This window comes from Grus americana, chromosome 5, assembly GCF_028858705.1.
Source record: "Grus americana isolate bGruAme1 chromosome 5, bGruAme1.mat, whole genome shotgun sequence".
Classification (NCBI taxonomy): Eukaryota; Metazoa; Chordata; class Aves; order Gruiformes; family Gruidae; genus Grus; species Grus americana.
In genome coordinates, this window is record NC_072856.1 from 65,259,236 (window position 1) to 65,285,558 (window position 26,323).

A 26,323-nucleotide genomic window follows, 5' to 3' on the forward strand; every position below is an offset into this window, starting at 1 on the left:
TAAGTGTGTGAAAAGATGGCAATTAGATACATGAAGTAGGTATCCCATGCAAATCTTTCCATGTAACAATATTTAAGTATAATTAAATGCGTAATAAAAAACAAAGTCCCCTAAATATATGCACTCATTTGGCATCAATCTGTCCCAAGAAACACCAAGCAGTATACTTAAGTTTTAACAACAGAAAAATAAATCCTTCAACAGCACCATGATCCTCTCCCCCTTCCGCTGATTTTTACTCTTCATAAGAAACAATGAAACAACTATTAGCCTTTTACTTTGCCAAATCCTTTTACAAAGATAAAAATCGAGCATATATTAGCTGCTAAATACAAAAGGAAGGGACACAAGTACACTGGACACAGAGCCATACAGCTATAGTTCTCACATTCATTCTCACACTCCTGATGAAACCCAGAGGTCCCCAAGTAGAGTGCTTCATTTTCCAGAAAGAAAACAAAAAAAAAATTAAAAAGTGATAGAGGTACATAAAGAAAAAGAAACCCCAAACCAAAACCAAAATACCCAAACTTGAGTAGATTCTGAAAGCATCAACTGAATGAATAGAAAAAAAATCTCACAGATCACAAATCAGTTTTGGCTTTAAGGCTACTCTTTTATCAAATCAGAATTAAACAAGTTTATGTTCTAACAGGTGTACTGCTAAAGCACAATGGACATAACAAAAGAGAAATCAACACACTGATCCCATGATTTTGGTTTTGCCTGGTGAGAAAAGAATAATATACCAATTTTTTTACCAATTTTATATAGGTTTTCATTTTAAAATTAACCTTATGATGAATACTAGCTCAGTAAGACAGGTGAAATTTGTGAGAAAATGTAACAAATACAGACACATGGTCAACCGTAAAATTATGTAGATCTGAAAATTAGACCCAGATCATGAAATGGTAATTATATTAGCAGTCCACACTGTGTCCACTTGAGGCAGCAGCTTTCTGCCTGACATCTGTATTATTCACTCAAGGTAGTTCACTACGATTGAATAAAACAAGTCAAAGAATAAGTTAAATCTTACTTTGAATAATGTAATCTGTACATGATAGCAACTTTTTAAAAAAAATTTACAGGTATGCAATAGTTACTTAGTGTTATATCTCACTACAAGAATATTCAAAACTGTTTCAGTATTACAGTATTAAAAAAAAATTAAAACCATAAAAATTCAAGGCATACCTTAATAAGATCATTCATGTCTGATTTCCATGAATTTGCTTCCTAAAAAGACAGAAGAACAGCTGTTGAAACTTATCTAAAGACAGTTCTGCTAAGGTAAACTCTAAAGTAAATATTTGATCAGTTTAAATGGGCACAATGAATGCCTCATGAACTACTAAATCTCACTGCATACTTCTTTTGGATTAGAGCACCACCTTCTGTTCCGTCTCAACCTATCTCGGTTAATTCAGGCTTTTCATTTGCTTGTATGACAAAGCTAGCAGTCATTTATCCCAAACATTTATTTTCTCATTCTACAAATCTCTCAAGCAATGATGAGAAGTCAATAGCTAAGTATCTAATTGACTCAACTCCACATTTGGTGAAGTCATCATCTCTGTCTTCCTATTGACCTTTTTCATAAGAAAGAAGAAATTTGAAACCATTTGTCAACTGTATCTTTCTCACCTCCCATTCCTTCTTCCATCTTGTCCTGTTCTGTTGCCTATAAGGTATGTTACTCGATTATGTTTTTAGCAGTAGTGGTAAGCAAATATTTGCAACATGAGCCGGCATGTGGCATCTGTTCTCTTACTAGTACAAACAGTTAAACATGCAAACCACTAATATCTTACAAAATCTATGAAACAATGCATCAGCTATACTATAAGATATGACCGATGAAGCTATGTTTTCTAGAGATACAGGAAGAAATAACTGGCACATAAGACGCAGTATTTTTAGGGAAATATGCAAGCTGAAACCTTCAACCACAGAAACAAACCAATAGAATCAAAGCTATCATGTTCCAAGCCAATTCGCAAACTTGTGGATATTCAGTCTTTCTTCTTTCCCACCACTTCTATTTAGAAGAACAGACGACCACAGCAGACAGGCTAAATGATCAGGTATACCTTGCTTCCACATGGAACCAGGTTAACAAACAGATAAAAGCCTTCATTTTCAAAAGCCAGACATAAGTTACATGTTGCCAGTACAGAACCATTCTAGCACCAAAGGTACAAAATCATTAGCATGAGAAACAATACAATTATGTATACCAGGTAATTCTTTGGAAACAGCACTCTTTACAATAAGAAATGGCAAAATCAGAAAGGAAGTAGCTTAAGTTATCCCTGAAGTTGACTGCAGATAAATAGAACATTGTTCTTTCCCAAATGAGAACGTTACACCACCTCTTTAGCTCTAACATCACAGGAAGAGGGCAAGTAGAAAAGAGACATTGAAAATATCTGAAACCTTAAAGCAAATAAATAAAACACTTTAAAAAAATAATCTGTTTTATATTTAGAATGGCAGTAAGAGCCTCTCCAGTCTAGTCCACTGTATACTCATTGAGACATTACTCAGGTTCAAAGACCTTCTACATATAAAGACTGCAATATTTCAAGTCATTGAAAACAAATGTCAGTCTTTTCACAGAAGTAGTAGCAAGGACAACATTTTTACTGATACCGGGCCTCTAAGTTTTTCTCCACACCTTTTATTCCCCTTATTCAAAGTCTTGGTCATTCTGATAACATGGACTTTACCTGTAGCACATCATGCATTTCTCTTCTCAACTGGCCAAGATCTTGAAGTAAATCATTTGCTTTTTTCACCGTTTTCTCAACTGAATTGCAATTTTGGAAGGAGCTTTCAACAGCAGGAAATGAGTCTGTACACAAAGCAGTGTGCCTGATGGGAGAAACACTCTTGATAAAAAGTCTTGTGGCTCCCTCCTCATGTGGCCCAAGAAAGTATCCAACTTTGAAACTGATTATGAATTTAAAGTGCAAGAATAACAAACCTTAATATGAAATGGAATTTGCTTTTTCACCTCAGGTTACAGACAGGTTACTGGGTTATCTCTGTTTACCACTTAACACCTTGAGCTGTATCCTTGTATTTTAAACAGTGAAACTACATCTAAAATTCAGATCTAATAGAGAACATTTAAAGTTTGGATACCTATCCATTTGAAGCAATTATTATTTTGGTCCATACTATCATAAGTAAGACAGTATATATGTAGCTGTTTCTCTTTGTATTAGTGAAATTATGACATCAAATTATGGGGGGGGAAATATGTTTCAGACTGGGTAGCTAAGAACATTTCCTAACCCACTCTAAAGCTTAGAAATTGTTAGGCGGACGATGCAACTTCCCAACAAAGCATTCCCATACAGTTCCATAAGCAGGCAGCTTGGAATTTCACTTGACAAGGGCAATTCCACTTTAACACAACGTATGTATAGTTGACTGTGACACTACTGACACTACTCCACAAGCTGCTGCAATAGAAGAAATACACCCAGAAGGCAGAAAAGCACTCCAAGTGACACCCACTGGCTGCTGAGAAAGGTGTTACAAACCATCCTTAGCAACGAGCTTTCACCCACCTTCAATACAATAGAAATGCAAAAGCAGCACAGAAATACCAGTGCTCCAGGGTTTTACGTCAAGTGCAGCTTTGTCAGAGTCAAGGGGCACGCCAGTGACTCTATTACACCATCAATATCTAATACACCTTTCTCAACTTCATTAAAACAAACAAAAAATCTTCCTCAATTTTGGATTGTTACGTCTATTTACCTGTCTCTCTCAGAATGCCAGCTCATTTTATTACTATTTATTGCTGCCTCCTTGGAAGACTCAATTTGCCTCGGTGGCATTTCTTGAGAATTCAGAATATGCTCAAGAAGTCTCCCTTCACCTAAGACAGAAAAAAGAAAGTTAAGTTTGTTCAATAAATTTACTACTTTCTTTTCCTTTCCAAATATTTCACCATTATATAATCCTCACCGAGGATAGTAAAAATAGTTTTTAGATTTTAAAACATAGGTAAGACGAGTCACATAAAACCACTCACACTACCTTACTATGACTGCTTTACATTAGCAAAGTCAGAAAACAGATGAATGAAACTGTGACATCAATTAACTGAGTCACAAAGAAACATTCTGTTTGTAATGTCACAGATCTGTTCTTCTTCCTTTGTCTTGTTTCATTTATTTCTGGACCCAGGGAACAATAGGAATATGTGACAGTGATGTGAAAAAGAGAAAGAAGCAGCAGTCTGAGAAGGATCTGATGAAGACACCAACAGGCATTTTGTCCATGATAGCGTATAATGGCTGGATCTTTTAAATGTTCTTCCTCGATCTTAGATCCTCAAGCAATTCTAAACACAACCAGCTAAAAAAAAGATGTTTTATTTTTTGATGAAATCTTCAAAACTGAGTTTCATGCCACTAAACTGATCAAAAGCAGTAAAATTTCTTCCTTTGCTTTACACGTGTTATTTTCAGTACAATGGCCTAGAGATCCTATGAATGCATGGTTTTGAGGATAAAAAAATTCAATTCAAACAATGATCATGACTAAGCTATTGCGCAGACCTCAAGTTTCTCATTATTCTATATAATCTTCCTTAAACCTAACAATGAAAGGTCACTCAATTTTTCATCTGTACTGTCATTAAGTCTTCAGTTAGTTAAGAGTAAGTGACTTATCCACAAAATTAACCCTTCCCAAACATACTTTCAAATATTCTGAATGTATGTATTTAAGTGCCAGCAACCCGACAGCTCAGAATAGGCGAAGACCACTCAAAGTAACCCCCAGGCCATACTGTCCATGCCAGTGGAGGGCAGGAGTGTCTTAGTCACAATACCTTTGCTTGTGAATTTGGGAATATTTTCCTTTTCTGTTACAGGGTTTTCTTTCTTTGAGATTTTCACATTTTTTGATACAGGTTCTGGAGCGTATCTCCGAGGAATGGGTGTCTTTAGAGGAGATATTTGTGTATGAATGCCAGAACTTTGAAATTGGCTTGGATGTGCTTCAGGGGAAAAAAAAAAAAAGTCATTTAACATGTTAACAATTTTCTTCAAAGCAAAACAAATCTAGAAAAAAAAAATTCACAAAAATTCAAAACATTACAGAACTAGTTTCAGAAGTAAACAGGAAGAAAGTTTCATACTTACAAGTGCTATTATAAAGGGATCAAAAAAACCTCAAGAATACTATGAGCTAGTTCATTACAAGCTCCCACACAGATTACTTCTCAGTAAGATTATTTTAGGTTAAGTCTAGGCCTCCATTGGTACAGACTAAGCAGTTAGTAAACATCAAACTCTCACTTTAATTTAAACTGGAACATTTTCAGATGAAGTGGTATATGTTATATAGTATGTTAGGCAATAAAATCAATTATACAGAAGAAATGTTTACTACTCATTACTGATGTGATGTACAATCCAATATTAATAGAAACAAAATTAATGCAAAACTAACACTAGAAGTAAGATATTAAGAATTTATATTCACCTTCGGCAACTGGACCACCGGTAGGAAATAAACCCCTCTGACAGGAAGACACTTCGTTAGTAAGCAATTGCTGTTCTGGCTTCCCAGATTGTTTTGTCATGAGACTGGAGGAAGATACGTGCATTTGCTGTAAGCCACCTATGTTGACTGCAGAGCTAATGAGATGAGACTAAGAGACAAAATTACAAAGTATATCTGATATATACGTTACTTTCCCAAGTAAAACTCTAAACGTGAATACTTGCCATGTAATCACATTAATAGGATTTTGACATGCTATTTGAGAAAACTAATTTACGACAACCTCGTAACACAGACATGCTTGGACATTGTTCTGCCTTTCAAAAAAGCACAGAGAACTCTCCAAAGAAACAAGTTATAACTGTTCTTAGATGTTTAGTCTGACTGGCTACTTATTAAATGAAAGTTTCTTCAATTAACAAAGGTCCAAGCAATTTCTTAGTGAGAATGAGAACATTTCACAATTTTTTGTATTTACTTTCCACAGACCCAAAAACAGCGGGGCAGGGGAAGCAGATATTTATGACAGAACCAGAAATAAAACTTTTCCCCAAAAGCTCTAAGATCATGTGTTGGCCACTGGAACTTTCTTTCTAATACTAAGATATAATCCAAATTACTGTAACATTAACAGTGATATACAGAAGAAATTATTAAGCTAAAGCTTCTGCATTGTTACTTAGATACCTGAATATTCATTTGTTGCTCCTGTAACTTTTCCAAATGCTGAATCCGTTGCACCATGAAAGCATTCATTTGTTTTTCAAGCTCATTGACTCTTTCGTGACAGTGGGGCCTCTCATGTTGAGTTTTCATAATTGTTTGCAGCTCAGCAACACGCTGCAGTTGTCTGTCTGTCTCCTGTAGTTTATGAAGTAATGCTGAAACTGAGTTAACTTTTGCTTCCAAATCATTTTGAACCTGCAAGAGAGGGAAAAAAAAAAAAAAAAAAAAAAGGAAGGGAAAAAACCTTACTGCAAAAGAGGTGCAAGCATGTAAAGAACAAAATATCCTTCCCATCATCATGGAATGATTTGCTTCCAAAAAGACACAAATAAAATACTAGTTAGCCCTAATGTTTGGTGGTTTAGCAGTACTATGAAATTCTTCTAAAAGATAAATCAAATGGTCTCTGTCCATTTGCCCATTTAGCCAAATCCAAATTAGTTGTCTCTGGTATATTGGTCAGTGAGTCTGAGATCACTAACACACAGAAAACTGAGCACACACATTCAGTCTCTCTGGCTCTACTACCAACACGTTCAACATCTGCTATTTTAAGCAGACAAAGAACTAATATTACCACAAGCTACTTACTTTAAGAAGTGGAGCTGTAGTAGCAATGGCAGCAGCAGTTGCTGCTGCAATGGTTGTTGCAGAATCTACTTCCCTGTGTGCTGACCTGGCGTCTTGTCCAACACTTTCCTTTTTTTCTGTGGAGGCATTTCCTAAGAGCTGTACCTTTACTTCCTTAAGTACAGGAGTACTTTGAGTTCTATAAAAATAAACAAGTGCACATAAATAGCATTGTACTCTCAAAATCCCCTCCAAGCAAATAATTTCCCGCATGTAGCATTGGTATCACTACTTATATAAACATTTCTCCTTCAAGCTCTTGACACCCAAGAAATAATTTTATTCTCATCTTTTAGCAGGACACGAGAAATTTCTCAGGGTTGTGTTACAGATTCTAATATAAAAGGCATTTCCATGCAGTGACTGCAACCACACAAAGAATATGCTTACAGGTTGTATTTTGCAAAGTTCAACGTACTAGTAGCAAAGTCCAACTAAATTTCTGATCTTCAAGATTTCTAGCCAATGGATAAACAGCATGTGTCCTTATCGGTCTTTAAAACTATTAAATATTTTTGGTACTAAATGAATTATCTGTCAAAGTAGATCTTGCCTGACTCTTATATCATTAAATAATTAATTTAAATAGTCTACAAGCATTACCAAAACTATGCAAAATAAACACGATATTCCAGTGAGCTCTGAATAATAAACTGAAAACACCTCCACAGACAGAAAAAGAATACTAACAGAGAACAATAAAGAAACTTTTTCCTTACCAGCTATGCATTTTGGCAGAAACTGAAATAGTATAGTAGTATACCTGTACAGAAATAGAACAGCTGAGACGCTAACAACAACATGTACTTACTTTTGCTTTAGTACTGCTCTCAAAGCCTCTTTCTGGCCAGTAGCATATTGAGAAATAAAAACATCATCTGTGGGGAAGGATATAAAATATACTTGTTGGGTTAACTGACACAAAAGGTCTGTTTTAGAGACAAAGCATTATTTCAACAACATGTACAATTTTGCTGCAGAGAATCTGTTGCCTGCACAAACCACATAATCTATTCCAATAACAAATTGTTTCCCCTCACTAAGCAGACTTAAATCATGCTGAGAGAAAGGGTAGGCTTCATTTAACACAATTTTATCTAGTATTAAATGTTGGTATCAATAAAATCTATTTTGGTGTGCTCTGAAAATGATAATACCTTACCTTCATAAAATTCGGAAAAAAATGCCATATAAATGGTAACTTGAGCTCAGACAATCTATTCGATAAACCCCTGCAAATTCTAACTTGAAATAAATTAAATAAAAAAATCAGAACTGTGATATGAATATTTTCCCACCGTCATCATAAATTACAACAAATTTTCTTAATAGCTTTAAATTATGCTAAAAAGGTTACAGTCTCTCCTTCACCCACTGTTTGCTGGGCAGAGATAACAACCCCAGATGTGGCAGGATGGGTGTTTCACTACCGCTAATTACACACACACTGATAAGCCAGCTAGCTGCTGCCTCTGTGAGCGTAGAATAGGAAACTAAAGTATTGCTTTTTGGCCTTAAAGGGGTTATTGATTTGTGTTTCCTTTCTCTACAAAGACACAGATATCCAAGAAACCTGAAGAAGTGTTCTGAAATCAGATTGAAACTGACTGGCAGATTCAGAAGTTACATGAAAATGCATTGACAATATGATTTCTTAGATTCTTAAGGTTAAAAATATACTTTTTACAGTGTAGGTTGCTTCCAGAAAAATATGCATTTGTAGTACAAGTATACACAACTGGAAAATGCATCCAACAAGACACCCCCCCCCCCCAAAAAAAATTTCTCTATTCAGAGACATGACTGGTTTGATTATCAAAAGGAATCTCAACATTCTGGTGCACTGGTAGAAGTCCCTCTCAGTCAATCACAAGAGCTACATAGACTAGTGTAATGTGAGCAAGACTGAAGTAAAATTTACAAAGTTTAAGAACATAAATCACAATTATCATCTTTTTATCAAAGAAATCTTTAAATATTCTCACTGAAAAATTTCTAAATTGAAGAAAAATACCAAAGATAAATTAAAGCTCTCTTTTCCTCTAATTATCGGTTTTATTACAAAAAGGGCTGTAGCAGTACATCGATGCATATTACCTTCAGGTCTTCTGCTGTCTTCCATTAGCAGTGAAGGATCTTCTTGTACTGCAGGTTCTCTAGGATAATCCTTCAGAACAAGAAGAGCAGAAAAGCATACATTAAAGCCTCTGGTATCAGTAGCCAAAATTTGAGAAGCAGATGGAATTGCTGAATACACAAATGTAAGCATCTTCACACACTAACACAAGCTATTGGAACAAAACACGTTAAGACCCTATCGCAGAATCATCTGGACTTTGTAGTCAGGAACTCACATGACATTTTAGGGACAAAAAAACCCTAGAAACACAATTCAAATTAAAAGTAAGTATTCAAAGTGCTGGTTAAGTGTATTCTCCTCATTTATGGCCAAAGAAGTAGCAGTGAAACTACATGTGTTTAAGTTTATACAAGTTGCTAATCTCAAACATTTCAGGATTACCCATACACACAGAGTTAAGCACATGTAACACTGTAGAACTGAACAGACAGAGCTGAATGTTGTTTTAGTGCAACCCATGTATAACCAAAGTCTGTGAGGAGTCATAAAGGCCAGTTAGGAAGGTAAAAATCTCCTGCTTAACCTTATTTGACGGTGGAGTAGTCCACCATCCTTTGAGACCTCTGTTCAGCTCACTAGGTTTACTTTGAGCCACGCAGAGACCTTGCTGCAATCCTTTCACAGCATAGATTAATGCTATCCTCATGCATGCTCATCACAGTATGGGTGCCCTGGAAACAGGTCTCCACTGTATGTCAGGTACAACAAACAAATCAAAAGGAAATAAGCCTTTTAATTGTAAGTATCAAAGAGTTCCATAGAAACTGATGTCCATTTCAGTATCTACAATACAAAGGAAAAAAACATCCAGGTTTTTCTAACAAATATCATGCCATGTGTAACTGCATTTTCAAAGGAAGGATAACACTAAAATTTAGAAACACACCTTGGTGTTAACTATGCAACAGGTAGCAGTAAACAAAGCCCCTCCAAATACTTCAGCATTAATATCACATTAGCAGCTCAAAGAAGCAAGCAGCTGCACAGTTATTGTGCAGAAGCTGAGCCAATGATTTGCTATGTTTTACAGAAGCTACAGCTTTTTGAGAAAAGGGCTCTGGGATTGCAGGAAGCAGCAGTAACTTTTCTTACCACTTTTGATAAAAACATGGACTCTGTAGAATTTTCTACTGAAAGCAGATGTTCTGGATGTCCTTTAGTACGCTGGACTCCTAAAATAAAAGCAGTCTTACTGTGGTCATAATGATTTTTTATGAATTTTCAGTATACTTTGACTAACCCAAATCTCAATCTTTCCTCTGCCTGTATCTTTGAATACCTAAAAACAATGACTTTCATAACTCAAATGACCAAAGCCATCAAACTGAAGCTTACAAAAGTTAATGAATTCTGTGAGCCTGGATTATAGCCTTGTTTTACAATATATGAAAAAGTCTGAAAAAACAAAGCATCTAAAAAATTGACAATGTCTAGCTCAAATTCAAGGCTAAAAATCATAGGAATATAGAAAGTTATTGTTCAGAGAGACAACTGTAATTATACAATAACATATCTTACAGAAAGACATTGAGTACAGTACACGTTAGTTATGTCAGAGACTAGTCTGTCTTCCGAGCACTACAAAATTAACATTTTTTGAAGCTGTTTGAACCTTGACCCGAAAAGACTAAAATCCCCTCCCCAAACTTCAAAAACTGTAATTGATATACATTTTAAAGAAACAAAAGGAATATTCTAAGTAGCACAGACTGTGTCAGTTTTGAATTTGAAGAGTACATGGTACATTGCTACAGTCTCATTCTATTCAAAAAGACTTAAAATTATTTACCCAATACTACTACAAAGAGGGTTTTTTAAAAAAGGATACAATTGTTTTTTCATTTTGTTTACTCATCTATGTATGCTTCATTGGTACAGCCAGCAGACTGGTATATGTTGTTTGTGTCAAGCAGGTGGGGTTTAGGAGGGGTAGGGTCAGTTTGTTTGTTTTCCAAGACTACAAGGGAAGAAAAATGATTTTAACAAGTAAAATTTAAAGTTATGGCAGGTAGCAGGGGAACTTGGTTTTTCTTAAGAGCTTTTTTGAATAGCTTTTAACTGACCAGCTCTAAAACTCATATTGTCCAATAAAACCTGCAAAAACTCTGCAAATAAAAAAGACTAGAGCTGAATGACTTTGTCAGAATGCCTACTTCCAACATTTAATATTTCTTACCTTTCAAGTGTCCAATAAACACTTCTTTATAAAGGCAAGCTTGTACAGCTATTGCATTAACATCAACTAGCTCAAGCTCCCCAGAAAAAATCACCTTTAGAGAAGCAGAGAAAGAGGAGAAGTGTTTGAAAGGCTTTTGACCTCTTCCAGTATAAAACCACAAAATAATTCACAAAATTCCATGAAAACACAAAGAAGGCCCAAATATTTGGACTACTCAGAGCTGTCTGTTGGCAGGAGCAATATTCTGTTAGGCACAGATCTGCTTGCTGACTATACTGTGGGCATAAAATTGAAGAGATAAAATGGTGTCTAAAAAGATGAGCTACAAACTGCATTAAAAACTGTGACAGACTGGAAAGGTATCAATCTTGTTAACTTTCTTCTTTAGGTCCCTGCACGCGTACACCGTTTTATCCTCTGATGCTGCCTGAAACCTTCCTGCCTAGTATATTTGTGAAATGTCATGATTACAGTCATAATTTTTTCTGATAAAAATAATTGCCTAATTTAATCAGGAGTCGAGACTGGAGTTGTGTTAACGGAGCTCTGCCTGACCACCCTGCACAAGTGGCAAAATAAAGTCTGGGAAAACAAACAAACAAACACACAACTTTGGAAAGAGTGCCAACATTCCCAGTAGCGGAATACAAAAATTCCTTCGTTATAAAACTATTATATGACTGAAAACGCCACACAGCGATTTTACCTCAAACCTAAGCCGAAGGCTCATGGTAAATCACGCACCTGGGGCCGCGCTGCGGGGGGTGCCGTGGGTTACCCCCCCGCACGGAGCCCTGTTTGCCAACAAGGCTGGAGGAACGCGGGGTGTTCCGTCTCCAGCCACAGCCGCCTGGCAGGGAGAAACCACTTCACGAAGCTTCTTGACAGCGATCGTCACTTTCTTCGTACGGACACCAGCTCCTGTCACAGCGTCGATGGGCTTCTTCCTGTGGACACCGGTGGAGTGAATTAGCACGTCGCCCGCCGTGAGACTGGCCAGGGAGTCCTGGCTGAGGCTGGAGTTGCTTTCTGTCTCCATGAGGATCTCATCACGCAGCTCTGGAAGGGAGTCCAACGGCAGCACCCTGACAGAGAGGCTGTCCCTGCGGGCCGGGCGCTACGGCGGCAACCGCAGCTGCCTCGCCGCCTACCCCGGCGCAGGGAAAGCAGCCTGAAAGCTCCGGGGAACGGTTCCCCCCGCGTCCCGGGCACACCTGCCCGCCCCGGCGGCCTGACAGACGGAGAACCCCGCCGCAACCCGCTCCGCTCCCCGCCGCCAGCACCGGAAGTGCCCGCTGCCATGGCAACGGTGCCCGCCTGCGCCCCCTCACGCCAGTGCGCGGTCCGCTCCTCAATAGTGTCCGGAAGGAAACTTGCGCCCTATCCCCCCCCGCTTCCGGTAGAGCGGCGAGAGGGGCAGATAAGAGCGCTGCGCTTCGGCGAGTAAAGCCATTGGTAAGTCCGCGCTCGCTGATTCACCGTGCGGCGAATCGGCGGGGCTGGTAGGCCTCCTGCGGCCGGGCCTCCCTTCCCCTCCCGCGCGGTCCGGGTGAGTGCAGGCGCGGGTGGGTGCGGGCAGCGGCGCTCCTGATGGGGCCGCCCCGGGCGGGACGGACCGGGCAGCCCAGCGTGGCCCCTCGGCCGTGCCCCGCCGCCTCACGGCAGGCCCCGCGGCGGTGAGGAGAGCGGAGCTGCTTCCTGAGAGGCCGGAGCGGCGCCGCCAAGGCCGGGCGGCGGGGCCTCCTGTCAGCTCTGTGGTGGGGGCCGGCGGTGCCGCGTTGCGGGACGTGGGTTGCGAGGGCGGCGGGCCGGGATTTGCCGTCAGGAGCGGCCGTTACCGGGAGAGGGAGCGGGCGGCGCTGTGCTGTGCTCTGCGGGGAGGCAGGGCAGGAGGGACGGAAAAGGTCCCATGGATGAAGAAAGCCCCGTCCCAGTTTCCCTGTTTCGGGCATTTTCCTAGTGCTGAGGCGTGCTCTCCCGGCGGGATGAAGGGGAAGGGGCTTGCTCCTGTACCCGCACTGGCCTGGCTGGGGCTGTTGGGTCGGGGCTGGGCTCAGCGAGCATCTTCTCAGGAGAGAAACTCAAGGTGCCCTTGAAAGCAAGAACTGCAGGATGTAGTTAAAAAAAATAAACCCCAAATCGGCATTGTTTTATCTCTAGCGCGGGTTGGGCTCTTACTGGGTCATAAGTATCAACCTGGCCTAATCTAACTTAAATAGGAGACTGCTCATAGAGAAATATGTGTTTTCTCCCAGGACAGACCCCCTTGTGTGTGCTCAGCCCGTTCAGAGAGGCTCTCAAGGTGTCTGATTTCAGACTTACTATGTTAACTCACCTTTGCAATTAGCAGACTTCTACCATCAACCTCTTCTTCCTGAGAGCAGGGTCTAGTCCATGGCCACAGGATGATGAATTACAATAACCTGTGCACCAGGTACATCATCTTATCCAGCCACCTTCTCACCAGTTCCTGCCTCATCTCACCACCTGCCTTTGAAGGCAGACTGTCACGTGTGGGGCCAGAGAAAAACCTTTGTGTAACCGTGTTGCCCTCATCAGTGCACAGGAGAGCGGCCCACACCTGTTCTGGGAGTGGGGGAGAGCTGGGTTGTGCCTTTCTGGCAGGGAGGGGGTATTGCGGGGCCATCACTGTTGCCTTGCTGGGCTAGTGCAGGCCAGAGAGTCACCTGGGCACACAGCACCAGGAGTCCTGTATCAAATTGCCTCTTGTCCTGAATTTTATGTGATTAGTTAAGCAGCCTGCTGGTTTCATAGGTATTTGTAGTTTGATTGGATTCAGTAAAAGAGCTCTTTAAATCAGTGAGGTTTTTTTAATCTGATGTCAATCAAGTTCTAGCCTACTAATTCTCAACAATAAAGAAACACTTTCTCCACAAGCTGTGGGTGCTTTATCTTGACACATTTCTTTGACTTGATATTTTTATTCTTCTTTGATCCCTTTTACACATATGCAGAAGCACTTGCGTGGTGGTCTGTGTGTACAATTGAAGTGAAGGTTTAAAAAAATAAATTGCAGCTTTGTACATATACAGTAGGTTCTACCTACACCTAATACAGATTGTTAATCAGGATAACAAGTGTGATGGATTTATGGTGTTCCTCCATAGCCCCTCTCCCTCAGTAAAATGTAGCTTCCCATAAAAAGATTGGAAAAACCCACAACACAGGGCTTGTTTAGCTTCCATGGGAAAGGATACTGTTGACTTGAGATTAGGTAATAGACACTAACATTGATTACCTCAGTGGGGAAAAAACCTGCCTCACTGTAGTTTACAGTGCATGTTTCACCTGTAAGACCTCAGGCTGTTAGTGGGGGCAGGCTCTTCAGCTATCCAGCATTGCAGTAATAATAATCAAAATCTCTGTTCCAGTTATTAATGCTTAGGAATTACATCCATGAGGCCTCTGCTTCCAAAGATCTGGAGATGCAGCTAGGGAAGCTGCGCTCCCACATGTACGAAGTTTTAGAAGAGTTCTGACCTCTGTAGGTCTGGCTCTTGTTCCTTCTGCCATTTAAACAGATAAATGACTGACCCGGGTTAGCTAGGAATCCTTAACCTAATCACTGTTTTTATTAAATAAACTAGCTTTAGCTCTTTAAAAAAAAGCTGTCACTCCGTAGTGATTTCATGTTTCTGTGGGAGGGTAGCCACAGCAGAAGCAAATATTAGAAATGTTTTACAGATTGTAAAACAAGGCTGGGAGCTGGGAAGGCTCTTGCATAGAGAATACATTTGACTAGGCCAAAGCCTTTATTATCTTTGGAAAGAGGATGGAAAATCCTGACCATGAGAAATCAAAACTTCAAGTTATCCTTAGCTGCTAAGTTTGCTCAGAGAGGCTTATCTTAAAAGAATGTTTCTTCAGAACATCAAAACATATTTGGAAGAGCTCCAGGGCCCTTCAGGAAGGGACACTTCCCAGCTGTTGCTGCTTTCCTGGTGAACCAGCACGTGCAGACCGTGTGGCCCTTGTTGCAGATGTTTATTCAGAGATACCTGCTTCCTTCACTGTGACAGGTTTAAAGTGCAATGTTGAATTTTCAAATCATGTTTAGCCCAGAGGAAGGTAATCCAGGTTGCATAGGTTTAAACCTGAAGCATGCTGGAGTTGTTTGAGCAGCTATGTAAGAAGCTGTGTGGAGTGTTAGTTAAGGTGCCAGGCCCTGCAATGGGCTCTTTTAATCACTTTTTTTTTTGCTTGTTTCACAGGCTGGAGGGAAAGGGGACAAACAACAAGAAAACTTGAAATGATACATTTAACATACTTTAAGAATAAACCAGATATGTACATTTCTGGGAATGTTCAGGTAGCATGTTTTTAGATGTGAAGGCAACTGCTTGTAATTTATAGCTACAGAAGAGGTGCAGTAGAGCCATGTAATTTCACTGCCTGCTGTGTTGAAAATGTAAAATACCTGTAGGGGGACAAGTGCTTCAGACACTTCAAGTCAGAGAGTGCCATTGTGCTGATTTAAATCAGAGCTATTTCCCAAGTGCAAGCGTAAAAGCTTTGTGGAACTGCAGTTCAGTAAAACTGTAATTTTAAGCTTGCCAAACTAGTCACAGAAGAACAAAAGATCAGGTTTGTTAGAAACAAGCGTAATGAAGCAATACCAAGTGTGAGAAAATGGCACTGACAGGAGTTGAAGCTTTTAGTTTTCTGTGCTTGGGAAAGGACAAAAGTCTTTCCTGTTCTCTGTGGCTTTTAACTCTCTGCTTTAATAATCAGCTCAAACTGACTTTATAGAATTGTCACTGATTATTCTTCTAACAGGCTGAGAAACAAGATAGTGGAGTTGCTATTCTTTTTACTAGTTGTCCTAGATGACAGTCATGTCCACTTCTCCTAAAACAAGTCAGAGGTTTACGTTAATCTGAGTAACACCTTGTTTTGCAATAATAGCAACCATTTTCTGTAGGTTCTCCTTAAAAGTAACCTGTGTTGCTAGCTGCCCATGAGGAATTCTTGGTTGTGGGGGTGTGCGTCTTAAGAATCATATGTGTTCTTTACCTCCAATCTCCAAATTGACTTCCTGTGTAGTGATAAAGTGTAATGTTAAGGGGCAGATGTTATAATTACTCTGCTACTGGGAGGGGGTGTAGGGAGAGTGCATGCTTGTGAGAGCTTCACGGTGCTATTTTTAGTTGTTTAGTTTTCTTTTGCAGAAATAAATATTAATGTCTTTTTGTTTGTGTTCAGAAGGCTTGCTTACCCTTTCCCTTCCCCCTGCTGAGAGACTAGAATAGTTTAAGCTTTCTAAAATGTGAATGTCTTGCTCAAAATTTGGCAAAGCATAATAAAAGATTAATTATAAGTAACCCTTGCTAAAAGGCTAAATGAACTTTTTTCATAAAGTGATTACACTCCAGTATTAATTTTTCTTCCACAAGTTGATGTGAATTAAACTGAAGGCTCTTGTTCTCTTAAACGTGTAATATTACCTTGCATTATCATCTGTGATAGGTCTTAGATAATATGTAAATTAAGGGAAAAGGAAAGCTAGATTTCAGTGTTCTTCTAGGAAACCCCCAGGGATGTTTTCAAGCTTTAACTTGTTTACTGTGGTGGATGAGGAATGTGAGTCTTCCTTGAGGATTCTTGCTTAAATTCTTGGATCCATGGCTGTTCATTCTTCCCTCTTTCTTTGTCTCTTTCACTTCCTTTAAGGCCATTCTCATTCTTTTATGTTTTCTTGCATTTAATTCACTATATTCAACAACCAGAACATTTGCTCTAGTTTAAATGTTTGGTGAGAATGCAGCTACACAGAAACCAGATGTCTTCTCTGATGCAAACTGGCTTATGCTGCATCTATTCAGAGTGGCTACAATTTTATACTTGCCTTTTTTCTTACTGTTTTTACAGATTACATCTAAAGTCACTGAAACTATAAGGCTAGAGAATGTTATTGCTTGCTTTTCGCCTGACTTGTGCCCTAGTTTTACTTTGTAAATTTGAAAGCATTTAGAAAAGACTTTTTTTAAAGTCACTTTAACTGTTTGAAATCCTTAAAGTGTTTAAAGGACAGCAGTTAACAGGTGGATCTGGGAAGGTTTCACACCTGGCATTATCGTGGATGTTCTTGTAACTGAAAACATTTTGAAGGAAAGTTATCTATTTAAGTGGATGGCTTGAAAGTCTGCTAGCAAAGTTGCATTTAAACACACTTTGAGGACGTATAAAATTCCATTCTGTTATAAAATATTGCCGTTCATGTGTATGTTTTTTGTGTGAAACTCTACTTTTTATCTTCAGAATAGGTGAGTGAATCACAGGTGGTAGAACATGGCTGGCCAAATATCGGAATCTGATCAGATCAAGCAGGTAAGATGCTGTATTCATGAGTGGTGGCTTTGAAGATCTTATTTTTGTCATGTAGAGTGAAAGGTGTAGGGCATGGAGAAGGACAAAATGTTGAAGTTATCTTAGTTAAGGTTAATTCTGTAGCAACCAAAATTTAAACACTTGATCATTGACAGATACAGTCTAGTATCTGATTTGAGTACTAGCAGCATTTGGTGCTGAAATCTTCTGATATTAAACTTTTCTAGTGACTCATCCTTTAAATGTTAGTGTCACCAGCTGGCCCATGCAGCTGTGTATAAAAATTAATGCAGACTTTTTTAATACTCATTGTCTGTTCAATTTTTATTTATAGTTCAAGGAGTTTCTTGGAACATACAATAAACTTACAGAAAACTGCTTCCTGGACTGCATAAAGGATTTCACTAGCAGAGAGGTTAAACCAGAAGAGGTAGGTAAATGTTTCCTATGCTTTTAATGACCTTTTGGTAGAACTGCTGTGTAACATTCAAATTTCAGAAACAACTTGAACTTTTGATCTTTCAAGTATTTAAAAATCTAGTTAGCAGTCTTTAGTGGAGTGTAGGTGTCTGGCATGTAGCTTCCAAGTGAGAAAGAAGGTGAGTTAGTGGAAGGAAGGGAAATAACTTGTCTGTAGTTTTGCTTCTCTAAGTAAGTCCAAAGGTGATGACAAATAGTTCTTTGTACCCTAGCAGTCTGTTTACAAAAAGAAACCAAACAAAGCCAAGTGCTTTTGATGTGTTAAATCATCAGCTACAGACAAACTATGAGCTAGGACCTCTTGAGGTTTTGTCATTGTTGTCTTTTCAGTACATACACACAGAGAGAATCTTTCCAATCTCACTTGAGTATTGGCTGCTTATTGCAACTCTGTGTGTTTCCTTCTCTGAGCTATCAGTGGAGGTTCTTGTGCCTCGACTTCTGATGGGTGGTATCTTTATGGACATGGAAGTTGCCCACCTACAGCCTGCATCTTGTTTTTCGAAGGTAGAATCCTGCTGAAATACTTGTTTACTTACCCATGTTCCCTGCATTGTAGTGAGTCATAGAAACATAGGCCTCTAAAGCTCTGGCTGTTAAATCCACTTCTCTGCATTGCAGGGAGCTCCATCACATAGTCATCTACAAAAAAGATTAAGCTCTTGATAAGATTAGTTTGTGGGTTTTTTGCCTCTCCTCTCCTGCTGAGAGGCTGTTTCAAAGTCTCATAATTTTGTTGGTTAAAAGTCTAATAACCTTTGCTTGACTCTACTGGCAGGGAAAAAAAAAACTAAAGTTTTAAACTAACCATTGTTTTTGAGTATCTTCTGCCTCCTTGGAGTTTAACTAACTCCTCAGTGCAGGCAAAAATCATGTCTCCTTTCAGCTTTTGTTTTGCTGTGCTAAGGAAAGCTCTCTTAGCTTCCCAAGGCAGATTCCTTGTTTCCCTGATCTTCTGTTTCAGTAGAATTTTTATTGACAACAGGAGGTCAAAATTACTCTGGATAAGGTCTTGTTATTGTCTTTTACCAGCTTTTTTCGAATTGCTTGAACAATACAAGGAGTGTCAGTTAACAGAACTGACAGAAGTGCTACTGGCACAACCTCTTTACCTTTCTGGGATGGTATTTGATTTCCAGTAGAGAATTATACTTCTTTCTTCTGCTATCCAAAGTGTTACTAGAATTTCTTTAAAAATAACAGTTCATGTAGTCTTTAATGAAAGACCTGGGATCCAAAACCAAAGAATGCTCATTGGAGGGAAGTTAAACTTAGATCACTTAGATCCAATAATATTCTTAAATTCTAATCTGCTTTTCTGCAAAGGGGCAGTACAGGAGCTGTCTGTTAACGACGGAGGTTAGGAAGAAACTTTCTTATGGGAAGCTTTATCCATAATTGTCCATTAAGGAGTTTCTTGCAGAGCATCTGGCTCTGGCCCCTGCTGGAAACAGGACATTGGTCTAGATGGACCACTGGTCTGATCTGGTATGGAAATTGCTATGTTCCTATTTAAAGCTGTAGTTTCTTATTAAATAATTAAGACGGATACCTCCATGATTCTCATTTGAGAATCTGTATTTGAAAAAGAAAAAAAAGCTTCTGACCTCCTTCCCTACAGCAAATCTGTCCTGCAAGTCTAGACTTCCCCAGGCACCATATCACAAACACCACACCCTCTGGGAGAAGTGGCTTTGGGTAGTTCAGGAATTTGTTTCCTAGTGAGACTGAACTCCTGCTTAACAGGTTTTGCTGTAGCTCATGCCAGGTCCAGGAGAGAGAAAGGTGAGTGGTGTGCATAGCTGCACGGTTACTTTGTCTTGTTCATTTTCAGCCCCTCTGGTTTTCACATCCCTTTAAACTGAGGAGAATAAAAGCAATTTCTGGTTTTCTAGTAATCATGCAAAGTGGTCATCTTTCCTTTCTATCTAAATTTGTTAACTTTTACAGTGATAGCAAGGTTTAGAACCATGATACAGAATATCCGATTGGTAGAACTGTTGCTCAGAAATAGATCTTTTTTTTTTTACACTTAAAGAAAAAAACCCAAGCCTCTAAATTTAAAAAACAATACTATGTGCAGAATAGGTTCTGGTATTTCTTTGCCTGCCCAGCTGCCTGATAGAACTTCAGCGGGTACTCTGGTTGCCTTTGAAGGTTAACCAAGCAGGTACAAGACGACTGATAGAGCTAACAGGACAAGGTCAAAAAAAATTAAACTGAGGTAGCACATAGTGATCATATTTGACTGTCAAAAATATTATGCGTTTATAAAGATAGTTAAAAAAATACTAATAGATTTTGTATTTATTGCAAAATAAAATGCTTTATATAATTAATTTTACAAGAGGAGCCCAAGGATGAAATGGTAATATCTCCTAGATCTGAGATGTTTTCCGTGAAGACTTTCATATGAGAATGAATATTAAAAGATGTTTCGGACATCCCTCAAGCCAAACCTCATGTTTTCCACTTCACAGAGAGGCTGTGCACAATTAGGCCCTCCTCTTGAGGCTTAACACAGCATATGAGATGTAGTCACCTAATCGTTATCCCTGTATAGGATTATATTTTGGGTCCTGTTTGGGGAAGTGTTTTAATTACTGTTTGAAGTGTTTTGTTTCCCTTTTCCTCTAGATGACTTGCTCAGACCACTGCCTACAGAAGTACTTAAAAATGACACAGAGGATCTCCATGAGATTTCAGGAGTACCATATTCAGCAGAACGAAGCTCTGGCAGCTAAAGCAGGACTGCTTGGCCAACCTCGTTAGACTCGAGCACTCTGTTCAGACTTTACAAGCAGTGTCAGTGTTCACTAGGCAAGAACACAGTTTGGATTTCCTACTGTCAGGATGTATGTCCAGCAACTCAGAAGAGAGTTCTAGATGCTGTTCAGACAGTGGAAAACATGAAGGGTTAAACAAGAAGTTAGTCACAGCGGACTGGCAATGGAGTCTGTTTCTGAGCTCTTTTTCACTCTACAATGGAGTAATATTGACACAAACTTTTCCAGGGCCCACAGACTGGTATCTTTAAATGTCAAGGGTGGTGGGGGTTATACTGCCTTTCTGCTAGGACTGGTTCAGATGAAAAAAGTGTAATGTGGGAAGTACACTTTTTTACTTAAGTAAAATAAATTGGAACTGTACACTTGCATGTATTTTTTTTTCTAAAGATGCATCTTTAGGACACCACTCAAGAACAGCATTTTGTTTGTGGTCTCGTTCCTTCTCAGCTACTACAGAGTTCTGCTTATTCATTACTGCTTGAAGCTGCTGATAGATAACAGAATTAGTGACTTTGTTTCAGCAGCTGGGGATTTGTGAATGTGTTATTTCTCTTAATTCAGGAAGAACTTCTGTGGAGCCACCCTCACAGAGCCTGGTGATCATTCTGACTCCTGGAGCTGGATGGTGGTGATTAGAGTGTCAAGCTGAGGGTGGTTGTAAAGGGCAGACAACTGCTGTAGCTAATGAGCTCAAGCAGGCAGGGATGCTCTGCCAGCTTACCCCAGGTTATGTTTGCCTCATGTTTCACCTGGTTATTTAGAAGGGACAGGAGTGTGTCACTACCAACACCTGTGCCCAAGGCAACTTCTCTCCCCTCCTTGCTTCCCTCGGGGAAGCCTAGTGGTCCTCCAAACCCAGCTTCCTTGCCTGATGCAAGTGTGATGTGCTCCAAGCACTGAGCCTGCTGGCAGTTTTCCCTTTTAATGGTGTGAATGCCAACAGAAAGTACAAGTGTTCTGCTGCTGGATGAGTACAGAGAGAAGTTTGTGGGAGCTAACTGTTCTGATGTTGTGGTTTAGAAAATACATACCAGTCCTTTGGAAGGATCTTTATAGCTGAAGTCCTGCAGTCAGATTGTTAGTCCAGTAGAATGATACCTAACAGGCACATTTTACCTTGGCTCTAACTAATAAAATACAGTAACAAGAGGAAGTGAACATCAGGATTACTGTATTGATTTGGAGATTTTAAGTGATGAAGACTGATGCAAAGCTATTTCATGTCAGCTGCCAGATTCTGTTGTTGGGTAGAAAGGCAACAATAAGGAACAAAAATGGCAGGAAACCTGCCCACATGGTGTTTTCTGTTGTTACCTTCTCTGTTGCTTTTTATTTCCAGCAGCAATTTGAAAGAATGATTTTTCTGCCTGTTTGTTTGTTTACTACTGAAACTCTCAGCTATTCAGGCTGTGGATTACTAGGCCTTGACTGCAGCACAGTACGCCTGCCACTTGCACTGGACACTGCTCTGTTTGCTGCTGCTTAAAGCTGCCCCAGCTCTCCACAGAAATCTGTTCATACACCTTTCAGAGGTGGAACAAACAAGTATGTTCCTACAGTCTCATTTACATGTGTTTTGTACTAGCCCTATCACAGCTCTTTCCTACATAGCCATCTCCAAGGTTACAAGACATGGGCTAAGAGCGAACTCTGAAATAGTAAAGGCTAAAATAGACCCCAAATAAGGCAGCAAGTCTCCAATGTCCTGTGTTTTCAAAGGAATTGCAGGCTAATGATGTCTAGATTGTTTGCTACAATTAGGCCACAAATGTTATGGCCAATTAGAAATAATATATCCATAGTAAATTTTCAAGGCTTTCTTTAAAGCAGTCTTTTTGTTAAACACTTGAAAGTAATGCATGATTGAAATTATCCCATTTTCCATTGCATAATGAGATACAAAGGGAATAGTTGCTCACAAAAGTGAAGAGTTTAAGTGCTGGGATTTGAGGATGTTTGTGTCTTCTGGGGCTGAAGTGAGGGGAGGTTGAAAAATAAATCCATTTTCCCTCATGTTTCTGTGTTTGGGGATTTGGGGGTAGGAAGATGTTTAAATATTTAAGACATTTACTGTAAAAAAAGTTTAAGCAAGTAAATTACTTTCAGGTTCCCCATTTTTCTTTTACTCCAGTTTTTAAGCTGCCTTAACTCACTGTTATGCAAGGAAAATGTATAATCTTAAAATCTAATTAGATGTCATATCCCACCACCTCTCCCCATGCTCACTAAAACAAATAGGTGGGATGAAAAGTGTCACTGGAAGTATGAGCATAGGGTTGATACCCTGGAATGAAGTTGGCCAGACAAAAACTCCTGACTTCCACAGTAGCGATGTGCTTATAGTGACTGCAGTTTATTTACCAATGTGCCTGCTAATTATGACTATTTCAAAGCTAACTAGAGTGGAAAATAAGTTGCAATGCTACTGCACAAAGATGCAGATAAGGCTGGAGTCACTGGCTCACTCTTTTAGATAACCAGTTTTGCCCTAGCTCTATTTCACTCAAAAAATGTTGCAATCTTGCCACATCTCTCAATGCAGGTGACTGATGGAAGAAAGAGGATACAAATATATTTTAGCTTGGAAATAAAGCACATCCATGTAACTAAAACATCCAGGTGCTGCAGAAAAGAACAGCAAAAACCTTCTTAAAAGGTTAACCTGCTTTGCTGAGCTTCAACTTCCCTTTGCTGCCTTGGTGAGTCAGCACATCCTAATGGCTGGCTCAAATTATGTTATTTAGAAAACAGCACCTCGTAAGATTTTGTTAACAGGACTTGGGGGTTGAGAATGATCAATGACAGAATGCAAGAATCTGTATTTCTGTCCACACTGAAGGCTAGGAATGCCTACGAAGGCAAGCCAGGCTGCATGTTTTCTCTCCCAGCCAAGTATTCTAACCTCCATGGCATAGCTTAATCTGGAGTGTTCTCCTTCCCTCCTCTTGAATAGCTTCAAGTTTACATGGCATAATGAAATGCACAGCCAAAAAATGAGTATACAGCTTAGTCTGTGGATCCTAACTGAAAGGCAACAGTTATGTAAGATAAGGTGTGTGGAGAGTAGGTGGATCACCTTGATGAGGCCTATTAGGTTAGGTGCAGGAATAGAACCAATTCTGATGGGAGGAGGAGCAAAGGGTGAAAAACGGAGTGCTGCTGAGGAAGGAATACTGAGAAAGTTGTGAAAAAAGTGAGCTGGAGTGGAGGCACGAGGGGAGAGAAGGCAACAGCAGCGCAGCCTGCCAAAAAAATGGCTTGATGAAACTGGGCTAGTGAATAGACACTCATTTGGAGGTGACATTCATAGCAGCAGAGACAGGAACACAGATCCTTCATTCTGAAATGAGTGTCTGATCCAAAAGGCTAGAAAAGTGTGCAATTACTAGTCAGCCCACAGAAAACAGAACAATTTCAACAGGAAGGGTCAAATGAGAGCCTTGCTCCAGAATGCCCTGTACATCAGTGGTTCTGGCAGAGTGATCAGCTCAATCATCTGGAAGATTATAATAGAGGTTCCTTGAATTCTTTCAAGGATAGGAGCAAAGTCCTAATTTCTGTAACCCTCACTGAGAACTTCAACTACTGAGCTCTTATCTGGAAGGCAGGGAAAGGATGCACTGCAGTCTTCTGTAAGGAAAGTGTGGGTTAAATACCTAATGTCCAGCGACTGATTGTGGCTGTGACTTCACTGCAAGGAGGCATTCCTCTGTACTTTTAAATACTTAACTCTGAGAATGGAGTTTAAGCAACAGCTCTTTTTTCAGCATTTTCTATTAGCTAGGTTAAGAGGTCAGCACACAGCATTTGAGGAATCTAGTTCAAATCTTGGGAAGTCCATTAAGCTCAGCTCCAAAATTTTTTGAATGAGTCTGGCCCAAACTCTAAAACCTCTAAAAGCAATTAGAGCTTGTGACACCTAAACTTGCATCATGTTTGCACATTGAGTTTTGAGAAGACAGCATTAAAAAGAACTCTAAATAAATTCTGTTAAACATTAGAAATTTTTTTTAAATTATGTTTTACCTTACCTTCATGCTCGTTTAGCCTTTTGGTGTTTGGTTCTTTCTGTAAATGCAACAGGGAGCATTCAGCATTCAAGTTTTAGTAGTTCAGGACTGTAAAATGATGTTCAAGTCTGTCTTCCTAGGATTTCTCACATACAGAAACAGACGTAACTGAAAGACATGAAAGAGCCTAAATCACTCTGAAGGACAAAAAGATCTACACTTACACAATGCTTGAATTGACTATGGGTGGTCAAAATTTTTTATTCTGTAACTCGGGCCTTCTCTGAGGGAAAGTGAGAGGATTGCTGAGGGAGCTGGGCTCACTGTGTAAATATTTAAGGCACTATGCTTGATATATTGCCATTTATTTATGTAACACAAAGGGGAGCTTATCTAAATTTCAAATTATCAAAGTAGAAATCCAGTTGGTGGTTATTTCTGTACTTTACAGATCTTGCCCTTACTAGGAGACAGAACTGGGCACCTCTTCCCCTCTCTTTCTGCCCAAGCACATGTTGAATTTCTGTGCGTGCTGCTGGCCCAGGGACCTGCCAGGAACTGTTTTGAGTAATGGCTGAGAGAGAAGGGTTTCAAGCCTCCCTTGCACAGGGCACAGCTCTAACCACCTTATCGGTAGGAGAGGGGTGCTGGCTGCCTCTCCTGCCGTGTTTTTTGCTTAGATCTCTGGGAGAAAGTGCCTCGGTGCCCCACGGAGGACACGGATTCCCCCCCGCCGGGGACGGCGGCGAGGCCCGCGGAGAAGAACTGTGGGACTTCAGCCCTGCCACGTCGTCCCCCGGGGCCTACGCGCTCTTCTAGCCCTTCGCCGGAATCCGTCCCTCGGCCACGCCGGGGAGCGTCTCTCTCCCTCAGTGAGAAGCGCGGCGGCTTGGCCTGGGGCGCCCGCTGAGGCGCGAGGGTGCAGCCCGCCGCCACCTCCCCGCAGCAGCGGGAGCGGCGGCTTCTCCCGCCGCCTCAGAGCAGCGCTCTCCTGGCGGCCAACGCCCCTCAGCCACCGCCTCCGAGCTCCCGCCCTCCATTTGGGGGGGCGGTGGCGCTAGCCTTTGAAACGCCGCCAGAGCAGGGGCGGCGGCAGAGAGGCTGAGGGACGGGCTGGGGCCCCCCCTCGGTAACTCGCCCATCACGCGTGGGTGTGCCGGGCCGGGGGAGGGAGGGTCCTGCGGTCAGCGTGTGTGGAGGAAAGAAGAAAACCCACAGGTTTCTTACAAGTTTTTATTGCCTTCAGGGCACGTAGGGAGGATGTCTCGGAGAGGGAATCGAAATGCTGCGGCAGGTGACAAAGGTGATCAGGGAGCAGCCATGGCAGGACAGGTGCCACTTGGCTGTGGGGGCCCGTGGCGGGAGGGTGACAGATCTGAAATGAAAAAGGAAAAAGAATGAAGAGTGTAGAAAACAACAATGTAAGAGGCTCGACCTAAGGCAGGCAATCGGGGACTTGACTATAAAAAGCAATACTCCATGGAGA

General features: G+C 40.4%; 3 protein-coding genes across 13 annotated transcripts in view; 1 reads left to right on the plus strand and 2 right to left on the minus strand.

Annotated features, from left to right (window-relative positions):
- The window catches only part of KIAA0586 (KIAA0586 ortholog), an 86,383-nt gene extending 73,884 nt beyond the window's left edge, over positions 1 to 12,499 (minus strand). For 7 of the 9 annotated variants that reach the window (XR_008577384.1, XM_054827646.1, XM_054827648.1 and 4 more), the window contains exons 1-11: positions 11,955 to 12,499; positions 10,124 to 10,203; positions 8,989 to 9,058; positions 7,703 to 7,769; positions 6,853 to 7,030; positions 6,223 to 6,456; positions 5,515 to 5,683; positions 4,859 to 5,026; positions 3,778 to 3,898; positions 2,736 to 2,880; positions 1,201 to 1,242 (exon numbers count right to left, since the gene is read on the minus strand). Coding sequence is in view for 8 of the 9 variants with exons in the window: in XM_054827646.1 (XP_054683621.1) it covers positions 1,201 to 1,242; positions 2,736 to 2,880; positions 3,778 to 3,898; positions 4,859 to 5,026; positions 5,515 to 5,683; positions 6,223 to 6,456; positions 6,853 to 7,030; positions 7,703 to 7,769; positions 8,989 to 9,058; positions 10,124 to 10,203; positions 11,955 to 12,249 (1,569 nt within the window). In the remaining variant the exon portion in view is untranslated. Of the gene's footprint in view, positions 1 to 1,200; positions 1,243 to 2,735; positions 2,881 to 3,777; positions 3,899 to 4,858; positions 5,027 to 5,514; positions 5,684 to 6,222; positions 6,457 to 6,852; positions 7,031 to 7,702; positions 7,770 to 8,988; positions 9,059 to 10,123; positions 10,204 to 10,820; positions 10,845 to 11,916 lie in introns of those variants that run through there. The other 2 variants (XM_054827650.1, XM_054827651.1) reach the window with 2 other exon arrangements.
- Positions 12,500 to 12,643: 144 nt separating this feature from the next.
- On the plus strand, positions 12,644 to 21,187 carry TIMM9 (translocase of inner mitochondrial membrane 9). 3 transcript variants are annotated; one of them, XM_054827902.1, is made up of 4 exons: positions 12,644 to 12,665; positions 17,490 to 17,558; positions 17,893 to 17,988; positions 20,676 to 21,187. In XM_054827902.1, the coding sequence occupies exons 2-4, from the start codon at positions 17,520 to 17,522 to the stop codon at positions 20,808 to 20,810; spliced, it is 270 nt and encodes an 89-aa protein (XP_054683877.1). In that variant the 5' UTR covers positions 12,644 to 12,665; positions 17,490 to 17,519; the 3' UTR covers positions 20,811 to 21,187. The 3 variants fall into 3 exon arrangements, with proteins under 3 accessions (XP_054683877.1, XP_054683875.1, XP_054683876.1); XM_054827900.1 differs by lacking the exon at positions 12,644 to 12,665 and adding an exon at positions 12,672 to 12,759; XM_054827901.1 differs by lacking the exon at positions 12,644 to 12,665 and adding an exon at positions 12,780 to 12,967.
- ARID4A (AT-rich interaction domain 4A) overlaps positions 18,456 to 26,323 on the minus strand; it is a 60,043-nt gene continuing 52,175 nt past the window's right edge. Inside the window, exons 25-27 of the transcript XR_008577409.1 lie at positions 26,065 to 26,212; positions 24,854 to 25,005; positions 18,456 to 18,680 (exon numbers count right to left, since the gene is read on the minus strand). The gene's annotated coding sequence lies outside the window, so the exon portion shown is untranslated. The remainder of the gene's footprint in view (positions 18,681 to 24,853; positions 25,006 to 26,064; positions 26,213 to 26,323) is intronic.

Coding starts and splice junctions, on each gene's coding strand:
- TIMM9 (XM_054827902.1), top strand. CDS start 17,520: ATGGCTGGCCAAATATCGGAATCTGATCAGATCAAGCAG. Junction 17,559..17,892: donor AATCTGATCAGATCAAGCAG/GTAAGATGCTGT, acceptor TTTTATTTATAG/TTCAAGGAGTTTCTTGGAAC. Junction 17,989..20,675: donor GAGAGGTTAAACCAGAAGAG/GTAGGTAAATGT, acceptor CTTTTCCTCTAG/ATGACTTGCTCAGACCACTG.